The sequence below is a fragment of the Patella vulgata genome, chromosome 6, assembly GCF_932274485.2.
Source record: "Patella vulgata chromosome 6, xgPatVulg1.2, whole genome shotgun sequence".
In the NCBI taxonomy this organism is placed as follows: Eukaryota; Metazoa; Mollusca; class Gastropoda; family Patellidae; genus Patella; species Patella vulgata.
The window spans coordinates 54,911,804-54,925,886 of NC_065884.2; the positions used below are offsets into that span (position 1 = coordinate 54,911,804).

At 35.8% G+C, this 14,083-nt stretch overlaps 1 protein-coding gene across 1 annotated transcript; it reads left to right on the plus strand.

The window, feature by feature from the left end:
• Nucleotides 1-1,431: 1,431 nt before the first annotated feature.
• Nucleotides 1,432-13,079, plus strand: LOC126824609 (probable serine/threonine-protein kinase nek3). The gene is made up of 9 exons (XM_050553871.1): nt 1,432-1,729; nt 5,916-6,041; nt 6,398-6,551; nt 7,579-7,716; nt 9,034-9,340; nt 9,795-9,947; nt 10,656-10,817; nt 11,079-11,637; nt 11,942-13,079. Exons 1-9 carry the CDS (start codon nt 1,468-1,470, stop codon nt 12,208-12,210), a joined length of 2,130 nt encoding a protein of 709 aa, XP_050409828.1. The 5' UTR covers nt 1,432-1,467; the 3' UTR covers nt 12,211-13,079.
• The last annotated feature ends 1,004 nt before the right edge of the window (nt 13,080-14,083 follow it).

The following is a 14,083-nucleotide window of genomic DNA, read 5'->3' on the forward strand; positions in this document are numbered from 1 at the left end:
CTAGAAGTCACACATTTTATCCGATTTTAAATATATCACCATTTCACTCTAATGATGGTTGAGTTCAAATTTCGTGAAAATCGGACCGACCGAAACTGCCCAACAAAATAGTGTAGAAGTATGTAATACCAAGGTATGGACCCTCTAAAGGTCACAATTTTTATCCGATTTTGATTAAACTAAAAATATATGTTTATATCCCAACGATCTCGGTTCCTTTCGATATTCGTACATATCGGATCGTAACTTCCTGAATGTACAAAAAATCGTCCTTTGTTTTTTAGCTTGTTCTCTGTCCATCTCTTGCAAAATGTGGGCGTATCTTGCACGGCAACAGCTTATTGACATTTCAGTTATCGAATTCGATTTCGCGTGTTTTTGACTACCATCGCGCTGGATGATGTGCAGACACTTATTCTTACAGTTGCTTGCAAAATTATCTGATTGAAAACTAAACCAATTTTTACACGTCTTGAATTATGAATGTCGAAAACACAGAATATAATGTCATTCCTGGTGTATGTAGAAGTGATTCAGAATTTACTGGTTTAACATCCAAAAATTTCATTATGTCATTGACCCATTAATGGCCTTTGACACTAATCCTTTATGTGGAGAGAGAGGGAGAGAGGGAGAGAGAGAGAGCGATGGGGTTTAACGTCCACTCGGCACAAATTCGCTTCTAACATGGTTCAATTTTATTTCAATAATTTGCTTACAGTCGGGGAAACCCACGAGGTTGGGCAGGCGATCCTAATCCTTGTCGAAACTACGCGAAATGTGGATGGTCCCATAAACCAAGATCAGTTATTCGCAGCTCGTTTCAACCCACAAACCTCCAATCTTCCGTCTGCAACTGAATCTTTCTGTTAGGTCACACGTATTCGTTTTGTAAATTAATTAATTGACCCATTAATGGCCTTTGTCACTAATCCTTTATGTGGAGAGAGAGAGAGAGAGAGAGCGATGGGGTTTAACGTCCACTCGGCACAAATTCGCTTCTAACATGGTTCAATTTTATTTCAATAATTCGCTTACGGTCGGGGAAACCCACGAGGTTGGGCAGGCGATCCTAATCCTTGTCACGCACAAGCGAGCTGTCGAAACTACGCGAAATGTGGATGGTCCCATAAACCAAGATCAATGATTCGCAGCTCGTTTCAACCCACAAACCTCCAATCTTCCGTCTGCAACTGAATCTTTCTGTTAAGTCACACGTATTCGTTTTGTAAATTAATTGTTGAAATTCTATGGTTGAGTGTTTTTCTTCTGAAATAGGCGTGGAAGTATCTCTTCATTCAAGAAAGCGACTGGACAAAATGATATAGTTATATACGGTATCATCCAGACATAAGCAGTGTGTTTTTATAGCAAATTAAACATGAGTAATGTGAGTACAACAATCAAGTGAGACCTGCTCAACACACATCTTTTGACAAAGCGAGAGTTTGTACGATATCAGTAGTAATGATGGCGGGGGAATACGAAAAACTTCAAGTGTTAGGCTCAGGAACGTTTGGTACGGCATGGCTAGCAAATATAAAATCTAGTCGTAAGAAATGTGTTTTAAAAGAGATCAAAGTGAGTGATATGACTAAGAAAGGTATAGATCAAGCTATAATTGAAGTGACAGTATTGGCCAGATGTCGACATGAGAATATCATACGATATTTGGGAGCCTTCATTGATGATGGTTGTTTATTTATAGCAATGGAATATGCTGAATCGGGTAATTATTTAGTATTTTTCTGTTGTTTCTAGTATAGATCCGAATGTTGTATCTGAGCAGTCTAGTATATAGCAGTGGTCATCTCATCAGAATTCAACACAGCTGATATTTGAAATATCCAACGCATGAAGGTGCTAACTTAAAGGCTCAATACCACTCTTGTTGTAACTGAATAATATGTCCCAATCTTTATTCTGGTCAACAAATTGTACTATTTTACAATATTCCAATTAATTGGTGATACAAATTTCATCTTAACACACCTAATTTAAAAAATTTGAAAAATTCAACTAAATGATTTGAAAAGCCTAACGTAAACCTTTTCAAATGTGACTTGGATTTAAAAATATTTTCGAACCCTCTGGACAAGTAAAATAGGATGTAATGGATAATTTACACAACAGGTAGGACACTTAAACATCTAGTACTTAGAATAACGCTATTATTTATTTTCTGGAACTGTCAAGCCAGCAAGAGTGTTATTGTCCTTTTAAATCGTTGCACGAAATGACAGTTGACCTGACCGTGCAACAGTTCGTTTAGTAGTTCTTACCACATGTGGTCCTTTATAATCCATTTAACCCAATATTATTAGCTAAATATAATTGACCCATTTCAAAATTGAGATTTCCCGCCCCTGGGGGTCAGAGGTTCGACCCCGGTGATTCAGTAATCTACATCGTTTGGTTGCAACCTGATTTCCCATTGTCCGTAGCACAGGACGGAGGACATGGTAATCCTAAATCCCGTGTAGGCCTTGACAGTTGGAATTAATGGAGAGTGGGTGGAAACCTCATAGCAAAAACTACATGGCGTATGTTCGTCTTTATTAGCCCAATCGGGGCAGAAAAGTAAGACGTTGAACCACACTTCGTCTTAATTACCATAGTTGGTGTAAAGATTAGAGCGTTACCATTTCGTTTCATTTCACCACCCATCTGAATTTTCCATCTAAGTCTAAATTAATGATATCGAGTGTAACCGTAAATGGCCCCGTACATGACACATACCAGATGTATTTATTGCTCCGATATGCAATCAGATTTTTAATGGTAATTTGTTATCTACAACTACAACGAGAACGTAACAAGAACTTGATCTCTAACCTATGAAAGTATTTGTTTAAATAATTCTAAACTTAGATTTCAATTGGATCTTCTCTTGTCAAAACGTCATGTAAAACAATTTCTTTTTTTAAAGGTTTTGTACTATTTTACAATATTCCAATTAATTGGTGATACAAATTTCATCTTAACACACCTAATTTAAAAAATTTGAAAAATTCAACTAAATGATTTGAAAAGCCTAACGTAAACCTTTTCAAATGTGACTTGGATTTAAAAATATTTTCGAACCCTCTGGACAAGTAAAATAGGATGTAATGGATAATTTACACAACAGGTAGGACACTTAAACATCTAGTACTTAGAATAACGCTATTATTTATTTTCTGGAACTGTCAAGCCAGCAAGAGTGTTATTGTCCTTTTAAATCGTTGCACGAAATGACAGTTGACCTGACCGTGCAACAGTTCGTTTAGTAGTTCTTACCACATGTGGTCCTTTATAATCCATTTAACCCAATATTATTAGCTAAATATAATTGACCCATTTCAAAATTGAGATTTCCCGCCCCTGGGGGTCAGAGGTTCGACCCCGGTGATTCAGTAATCTACATCGTTTGGTTGCAACCTGATTTCCCATTGTCCGTAGCACAGGACGGAGGACATGGTAATCCTAAATCCCGTGTAGGCCTTGACAGTTGGAATTAATGGAGAGTGGGTGGAAACCTCATAGCAAAAACTACATGGCGTATGTTCGTCTTTATTAGCCCAATCGGGGCAGAAAAGTAAGACGTTGAACCACACTTCGTCTTAATTACCATAGTTGGTGTAAAGATTAGAGCGTTACCATTTCGTTTCATTTCACCACCCATCTGAATTTTCCATCTAAGTCTAAATTAATGATATCGAGTGTAACCGTAAATGGCCCCGTACATGACACATACCAGATGTATTTATTGCTCCGATATGCAATCAGATTTTTAATGGTAATTTGTTATCTACAACTACAACGAGAACGTAACAAGAACTTGATCTCTAACCTATGAAAGTATTTGTTTAAATAATTCTAAACTTAGATTTCAATTGGATCTTCTCTTGTCAAAACGTCATGTAAAACAATTTCTTTTTTTAAAGGTTTTGTGTGTATTTTACACGTTTGCACAACAAACAACCAAGCATTGATTTGTAATCGCAATTAACAATCCTATAAAGAGTCCCTACTTTGCGACATATTTGTGGTTTACTCCCAAGGAAAGAGTAATTTTAAAGAGACGCTAGTATTAGTGACTGCCATGGAGGTATGGTACTGAAAATTTGCGACGATTATCAGTCTTTTCTCCGCTGACATGGAATATGATAATTATGTTTTCTAGACTGCCATTTAAAAAAAAACATTACGTCGGCTCACGTTGGTTGGTAGGCTGGTTTCGTCGAAACATTTATTTTAAACCTTATACTTTTGAAAGTATAACACGGGAAGCCACATTCATAGTCGATATATCCATGTATGCGCTGGAAATTATGACTTTCAAATGTCGTTAATTAACGATACGTTTTTGGTGCCTAATTAAGTTACCTGTTCGGCCATTCATTCTTACTTTTATATCTGGACTCAGTTGTATGGAATCCAATTATTATTTATTACTGGGCGATGTTTCGACCAAAAGTCTCTTGCTTTTATCAAACAAATTACCTTGAAATTGCCTGGCATCACTGGAGATCTTTTATTCACAGAGTTAAAATTTCTTGATTAATTTGTGGGCGTTTTTAGGCAATTGTTTTTCTGCTGTTCATGGACGTTGTACCTAGTCCCCCGGGTGTTCCGTTTTACACTTTGGCATGTACATAAAAGAACACCTGGCAATTAAAAATCTAAGGAGAATGACTCAAAATTACCTCGCATTGCACGCGCACAATGGAAATAACCATGTCATCTTGTTGCCGAGGAGATAAACGCCATTCCAATCAGCGGTTATGTATTATAGTTCACCATTCTCGAAGAAAGTTATCTTTAATGCTAATATAAACATGAGTAAGTGTTGTTAAGAATACTCCAAAACATAAAGTGCCCACACAGCTAACCCTTTATGTGTTGCGTTATTACAAGTACGTAATACAGGAACATTTCCTTAAGAAGAAATCTTGACGTTTTATTTCTATGAAACTCATTTTTTGTTGTGTGTTCTTTATATAAAAATGTCCTTAATAACCGATGACCTTATTCTGCATTGATTCTTATAAGGGTAATATTGTTGTATGTGGTAATTTGACAAGAAAATTAGAAATCTATGTTTAGAAAAAAGGTGAAAGCTTCATGTAGCTAGATATTCAATGGTAATTGTTTGTATATTTTGAATAATCGATACTCATACAGAAAAATACAACCGGGGCTTATTCATGACCAAACCTAATTAAAGGTCACGTTACGTTGCAATTCACATCATAGCTTCTCTTGAAAGAATATCATTTTTGTGTAACCCTTGCCATCGACCATACAACACAAAAAGAATATAAAACATAGTATGGCCTTTGCTTGAAATAAAAAGAGTTTGTATTGATTTTTTTATATATATATATATATAATTTACAATTTATGTCATCGATGATGCGTGTTCATTCTTTTCGATCGTTTTTTTCGGTCGTTCATTCTTTTCGGTCGTTCATTTTGAATTAATAATAAAATTATTAATACCACACCTCAAAATAGAACTGCCCAGAAATGCATACTTTTGCGAAATGGAGTTAATTATATTATTTTCCAATCTGATTAAAATACAGATCTATATTTCGTTTCGTCTTTTTATATTTTCGATGGCCTACACTACATGAAGATCTGACCAGTTGTACTGAAAGGTCACGTCAGGAATTGTACAAGCTTCTTCTGACCCTATGACGTCAGACATTGATTAATCAATCAGTGTTGACGTTTCTAGTGGTTTACCCACAGTTCCGTGCATCGCACGCCAAGAAGTCGCCGTAACAGATGGTTTCATTTGCTAATTCCTCACGCCATCCAGAACTCAAGTTATATAACAACTCTTCCAGATCCTAGTGTAGAACAAACAAATAAAACGGTATTTTGAACTATAAAACACGAAATAATTTGATTCTTTTCTTTTTCAGGAGATCTGAGTAAAAAAATAGACGACCAAAAAGGCACGCATTTTAAAGAAGATCTAATATTAACATGGTTTGTTCAGATTAACATGGCCTTGGCGTATATCCATTCCCAAAATATACTTCACAGAGGTAAGAGAATTGGCAAATACCTACAATCCATTTCCATTGAATCAATGAAATGAGGTTTAACGTCTACTTCCCTGCACCAACAGGGCATTCCATTTCACTTAAATATAATGATAATAACAGTGTGCACTTGTAACGGGTCAAACTCTAAAACCTAGATATGGGTGTAGCGGAACAAAAAGTCTGGAGACAACATAGTTCATGAAGTTTACTATATATACATAAGTGTGTTTAATAATTTTTAGCCCTTTAGATACCAGATAGCCCGAATTAGTGATGGAGCGGGGGTGCAGCAGTTTGATTGTTACGGAAAGACTGACTGGTTTAAATAAAGTGTTGTTTATTTTTTTTGTTTAAAGATTTAAAACCACAGAATATATTTGTGACAAAAGGTGATGTATTGAAGCTAGGAGATTTTGGTATCGCCAGGCTATTAAATGATAAATCCGATTTTGCGATGACAGTTATTGGTACTCCATACTATCTGAGTCCAGAAATCTGTCAAAACCAGCCGTATCCTTTCCTAATGTGTACATATTTATTCAGATGGGTAAATAAAATCGTGCTTCCTATGAACATTAGTCAGTAAACGCCAAAGAAGAACTAACCACACCACCCTTCTCCGCAGAATATGCCTTTACATACAAAACAAATTAATACAATGTCAAGTGTTTAAATTGCCTGTTAGTATTACTAGAAAACAATTTTAAGGAGACTTACCGCAGTTGACCATATATTGGAAAATAAAGATGTCCACTGATTATTTTTTTTAAAGGTCACCAATAATTTTGGAAGTTGATAATGTTGACGGGTTGTATATACAGAGTAAGGGGTGAGGGTCTCGTCGTTTACTGGCTTATTATGGTTCTATCTTGCTGGCCAAGAAATCATAGTGTTTGTCGAGGAAGTTGTCGGGAATTTACAACTAGGTTTTCAGTTGTCAATAGTGCAGGACGTCGTCATTAACCGACATCCGTTTCAATACCTGGTATGATAACACAGACAAGACGTTAACCCTTATTGTATTTCAATTAGTAGTCTCAATCCCTAACTTTCCGAGGGAGTTATTTCCCTTGGCGTGTAAGACGTATTTTTCCACGTCAACACAATAAATTTTGAGACTAACATATGATTTTCATTTTTAGGATTACATTGTCATGTGCAATACAGTTGGGAGAAATTTGCCAGAACAGCTACGTTTCCGCCTATTTGTGTTTTTCGAATAGCAACTACCAAAATTTCTTTTACATACATGGAATGTCGTCAATATTTACACGATAGACCTCTGAAAATCAAGAGTTGGGCTTAAAATGTCGATTTTGACTTTCGTCTACATCGGGGTTCGAAACGGTACATTTTTGTGAAGAGGGCAGTGTCGTACAACTTGACAATCCCGCTCCACCAGAACGTGGTGTCTATTTGTGGTATGACAACCACGGCTATGATGACCACACAGCGCAATCATATAGACAGCCCCCCCCCCCTCCTCCGATGAATATTCTGATAAAACGTTTATGATTGATCCTTATCCTTATACAAGATATAATCACAAGAGTGATATATGGGCGTTAGGTTGTATTCTGTATGAGTTGTGTTGTTTACGGGTTCCATTTCGTGCTGCGGATTTTACGTCACAGGTGATGACCATACTTTCTGGTAGTTTTGAACCCATTCCACGGTAAGAACTTTTTCAATTACATTGTTTAAAATATTCTTATTCCATAAGTACCTTTCTCTAATTTTTGAAAACTGCACCGTACAGTACCCTCGTTCGATTTCAATTTGATCCCCAATTATATTCGCTGCATCATTGTCGTAATTAGAATTTATTCGTTACTCTTTAAATATAGTTTCCCCATTTACATCTAACAGCATCTAAAAGGATAGTGTTTAACTCGAGATTACCTTTAACTAAATTCATGGGCATATTTATTTCTAAAGCAGTGGTTATGAGCATCATATGTTCATTAACGTAACCACTGCTACATCAGATTGTAAACGACTGTTTTCACTGATCTACTGAGTTCGTGAACTTGCCGACTTTAGTTTGTATTTATTTTAAGCCTATTTCATGTTAAGGGTCATTCCATGTCAGGTGGACCAAATTATCAGAAAGTTGTAAAGTGACTCCCCTCAGAAAATTATGACAAAGATATATGTAACAGTACATACAGTCTTATGAAAAAGTTATATGACTCTAGCATTAATACTGACTGAGATGTGACCATTTGAATAAGAGTACCCTTTCGCAAGGTTTGAAACTACTGTTATATGACTCAATTTTTGTGATCTGATTTTATTCCTTCTAGTCAGTTTATATTCCTGAAATTATGGGGTTTGTAAGAGAATGTTATATAGATTAAGAATTTACCATCACATTTTACAGAAAAAGTACCGTCAACTATGTATGGAGTGCCTTAAATGCCCAAATTTGATACTTGTTCAAAAAATATCATTATTTCGATAGTGTAGAAATTTTACTACACTGTATTAGAAGTGTTTACTTATCACATATATAATGCATCAATGGGTATTGTTTGAACAAACATTATTAAAAGGCGTATCTTTGTCGGTTTCTTGTAAACTTAGCTTTGAAAATCGACTCACACAGGGAAATAGCTAAAATCACTCTTTTTCAAACGCTAATCGTGGATAGGAGCCCTCCTCGAATAACTAATAATAGGAATTTCTGCAGGAAAATACACTAAGTAGCGGAGAAAAATTCACCCAAGTCTTCTTTCATGCTGACTTTTAATTCTAATTAGAAAATAAAAGTAAATAAGTGTAGCAATGGTTAATAAGTTGATAATGTTTGTAACCATTGATGTAAGTATGAGTCATGGGATATTTTTTTTAAATCCAATCTAATAAGTCTTAGATTAAAATTTATTTTAATTTATTCATATATTATGTAAACTACATAGTTTGCCACTATATACTAGACGAGTTCATACAGCTAACAGTCAATGTCCTAATGGTTGTATTAACTCTACAGGCATTATGGGCCATTGTTAGAAGACTTAGTGTCAGTATTATTGAGGACACATGCAGACAGTCGTCCAACAGCGGAACAGATTCTATCAATACCAGCCATACAGATTTATGTTCTACAGTATACCCAAAATCTTCAACGTCTTATTATGGAGAGGAAATATCAGGTGTCCACACCAAATCCCAGTGAAGCATCCAGGAAAATACCCGTAGAGAAAAATGAAGACATCGAAAAGAAACGACCAAATGAATCGCCAGCTGAAATCAACAATAATGATAGTGACGCTGTTGATAATGAACAGTTGAAGGAGGTAACAATAATTTTCAGCTTAAAAATGTGCATTACAAATAATATTTTTTGCGACACCTTGTGTTTACACTTTCTGCTTTGCGTTGATTTTACTGCGTCTTTACCTACGCTCTTACCGATTGGCAGCGGCAAAGGTGGTGCTATCATACATTTTGTCGCACCCAGGGCATGTTTGAGTATACATGTTTACATGTAGTGTGGTCTGCTGAAGACAAATGTCCTCAGTGCTTCAGATTCCTTAAAAAAATGCCCCTGGTAAAGACGAGGATAAGATATGGTCGCTTTTATCCAACATAAACTTGAAATCTGGACGAACTTTATAAAAAAAAATGCAAAAAAGGGAGGCTACTCCATTATCACAGATTTATATGTTCATTTCAATTACTGACTGAGTATAAAGGTACACCAGAAATTCTTTAGATACGTGAATGATTCAAATTTTACTTTTTCTACAGGTTGCTGATAAAAATAAAGTTCAGTTAGACAAAAATCAGAATATAATAGATACTGATGCAAATGGTAGTCATAACAAGACGATGGCTGATGAAGAAGAACTAAAAGCCTGCTGCACACCTGTTTGTCAAAAAAATTACAACACATCAACTGATGTAAGCAAATTACACCATTCTATTTTTAAAAATGTTACGTTCCATACTATTAGAATTCACAAGACAATATCTTCTTGACTTCAAATATACTATCTGTCTTTCGACTAGGAAAATAATTCCGAGACGCCCCCATCAATATTTCGTAGGCTTAGCAACATACAGAGGATTTTGATATATGCAGTCAATATTCAATCAAAAAAAATGAAATGAAAACGGTTTAAATGTCTTACGTTTAAGCACCAACCGGACTATTGAAGTGCTATGAGAGAACGTTTGCCCCAACAGTGACGTTTTCGCTTACTCTTCGTCGAATTGCAACTGCAAAAGATTCTTTCGTCCCATCCAAACTACTAGACGTGTTTTCGAGTTTGGTTGTCCTTTGTGTGCTTCTGGCATGGGGTAACATCTTCCAGTACAAGAGTAAATTGAACTTCCTCAAATGAACTCTTACATTTGTGAGCCAACATTTTTGCTTTAAGTGTTGATTGGCTGGCAAATATATAGAGTCCGGCAATGAAAATAACTGTGTCAAATATCACCACAGCCCACTAAATGTATCAAAGTAGATCTAGTTAAATGTGACTTCTCTGTAGGGGGTGTTAAATTTGTAGCATTGATGGGCAAAGCAAAGGTTAATGTGACAATTTTAGCCCAGAAGAGGGTACCAAAGCGACTGGGCAATATTTTTTTTATATTTTGTTTTCGTAGACAACACCAGAGAACTGCTCAGATTCCGCAACATGTTACTGTGTGACTAATCCTAAGAAGATTCGATTGATGACCATATCGCCACATATGAAGGATATTGTTAAGAAACAAAGGGCGGCCTTCTCCTGTGAACCTGGGATGAAACTAAATGTCGGCAACCAGGTATTTTATAGTATTAATCTGGAGCGATAAAATTCGGTTATCGGTTGATACATTGATACACATTTTTTAAAAATGTTTATTTGTAGTAAGGAACTCCAAAATGTATCTATTTGGGGTTAATAAACTTCGCAATATCGTAGAATATTGAACATTAAATACCAAGAAGTGGTATTCAAATCTCATTTTGTGGTGACATCAACAGCTGACGTGCTCAGAATGTTAACGACCCTACCTAAATGTATTCTTTCATTTTCTTTTTAGGACCCAGGACCGCCTCCGGTTATGACGTTATTCCCGAAACCAAAGGTGCCGCAAGTCAAAGCTCAGCAAGCGCAAAAGGTTACTCAGACAAACCCTGCTTCAATGGCACATGAACTAATGGCGAGGAAGAACTTAATACGTTCAAAATCTTTATCTGGAATTTCTGCTAACATCAGATCTAAGTCTATACAGGATCAGAATTCTAGAAATAGATCTAATATGAAAATCACTGGTTCTGTGGAAGATTTAAGAAATATATCTAATGATAAAAGCTGGAAGCGCACTAATAATGACACGCCAGTACCAAGACGCCGAGATAGTAGAGAGAGGATGCACATAATTAGTAACATGAATATCAACAAGAATCCCCTGAACCCTCTATCTGGTAATCAAAATGATTCAGGGTGCTCGGATGAAGTTTTTAGTCCTGGTCAGTCAGAAGGAGATAGTTCACAACCTACCACCAGAAGCAGTGAATCAAGTGATATAGATTCTACAACATTCCGGGTTCCACTTGATCGACCTCGCCTGTCTGTACCCGATATTGACAGGAGACATGGTAAGTTGGCTTAGTTTCCTGGTACAACACCCTTCTAAAATACATCAAAAAGGAACTATTTTCTCTACCAACTTGTGTTTGGTATTTCAGCTCATGTTAGCACCTAGATGCCTGGGTGAATATACAGGATAAGAAAAATATGTTCTGCATGAGCAGTCGGGGGCGGGGGCGGACCCCTTGGACCTATCCACCCCCTCGCTGGAAAAGCGCCTGTGTAAAGAGTGAGCTTAACGCCACTCGCCCGAACGGAACTTGACATGGCATTGAACGTTATTTTTGACATAATTTATCATTATATTTATAGAATGTCAGCTGAATGATGAGAATAATCGAGTGTTGTACCAAGCGTTGTTACAGGGTATGAAGAGTTCGAGTGCCGCTTTGTCCACACTTAATACGTACTTACAACGGAAACTGGGCGTGGAACATTTTCAGCAGCTATATACCACTCTACAAGAAGCTACTAAAACCAAAATAGACTACGATGCCCTGAAATTAAGAATGAAGAAGAGCGCCCTTTATCTTCCCCTGTTTGTTGAGATTCTACGAATGGAGAATAAACCTGTGAATTAACTTTAATTAATAAACGAAAATTATAGTATGATTTGGCACCAAGTGTGAATTAACGTTAATTAATAAACGGACATTACAGCATTTTGCCTCACCTTAATGTGAATTAACGTTAAATAATAAACAAACAAGCAGCATGATGTCTCGGCAAATATGAATTGACTTTAATAAACGAACATGACAGCATGGTGTCTCACCAAATCTAATATTAATTAATTAATAAACGAATAATATAGCATGATGTCTCACCAAATGTGAATAGCTTTAATTAAGGAACATAAAAGGATGGTGTCTCAATTAATAAACGAACATTACATTATACGAGATGAAAACATATATAATACGTATAGATTGATTGGTTTGGCATTGCTTCCATTATTAGGGACGTGTGTCTTAATTTACAATAACCGAAAAAGTTGAAAAAAGATACGGAACGAATTATTATATGAATTAAGATTAGATGAGTGGGCGATGTTTGTGACTGGATTTAGATCATGTAACTAGATATTTATGATATCTGCCACGTGCAAGATAGTGTTAAATGTAGAACGCGATGAAACTTTAAATTTTGTTATTATTACCTTATCATGATTGTGCTATCTATTTGAGAATCTATGACTAATAAATAATATCATTGGTGCTAAAAACAATTCTCCCAAATAAGACATGAGGATTATTGATAATGTAGCTGTCTCATTGTTTATATACATAGAATTCGATCTCAAAATAATATACACATAAACGTATTTCAAAATCATAGTCACTATCTTCTTACAGTACCTCTAGATTTGAAATAATATATTAATTAGTCAAGGCCAAACGCACTTATGGTGTAGAATGCAATGAATTCGCTTCATTAATATTATTTTCAATATTGCTATAAATCTATTTTTATATACTATAGTAGGTATATTATTTATTAGTAAATATATTTATATGTATGATAGAACTAAAGTTAATGAATATATTTTTTTGAAAATTAATACGTGTTATATTTATATTTTATATCTTCAGGAATTAATTATTTTGAAACGGCAACCAGTCTTTGTTCTAAAATAATTACATTTTCGTGCATTAGTACACGATCACTCGGGGGCAGTCTCTGGAAGAGATCTGGCCTAATTTATGAAATTCTCATAATTTTATTGCAACTGTATAAAGGCCCGTTGCCGTTTAGCGCTATGGGGCACTATTCTCTCAGGTAGAGATATTGCTGGTTCGAATCCCAGCGTGGGTGGAGAACCACCTTAGGAATTGTTCAAGTTCTGCTCTTAGGTATCAGACTTCACTTCTAGTCTGGCGCCGGCTGAGCTTGAAAGTAAAGTGTGCCTGTTCCTGACAAGTTGGTGTACACCTAAAAGAACTCATGTTAGTTTAAATTCGCTGTCCAGACCCAATTCGATTCCTTGATTTGCCCGATATAAGTTCGTGTGAACACGTTAACAGTAAAACATTTTGTACCGAATAGAATATAAATAAAAGTCACAGAGCTTCGTTATTTATCGTAAAGATCTATTGTATTTATATATGACTGAAGAGTTTTGGCGGATTTAACAAAATGTAATTTGAACAGGGTGTCCGAATACTAACTATCATCATGTGGCTGCCTTTGTCAACCACCGGCTAATGAGCCCGTCACTGGGCATATTTTTTGTCAATCCTACAACTGTTTATAACTGTATGCAAAGAAAACGTTTGTTGGTAAAATTAATGGAACCTGCTCCTGTCTCTCTTCGTGCACTGATATTTAGAGTTATTCCCCTTCGACTGTTTTATATTATTTCAATACCAGCCGGGCATGTTTCACGAAATTTTAACTAAGATACAATCCAAATTTGAGTAATTTGATTGGATAATATTAGACTGATTTTAGTGC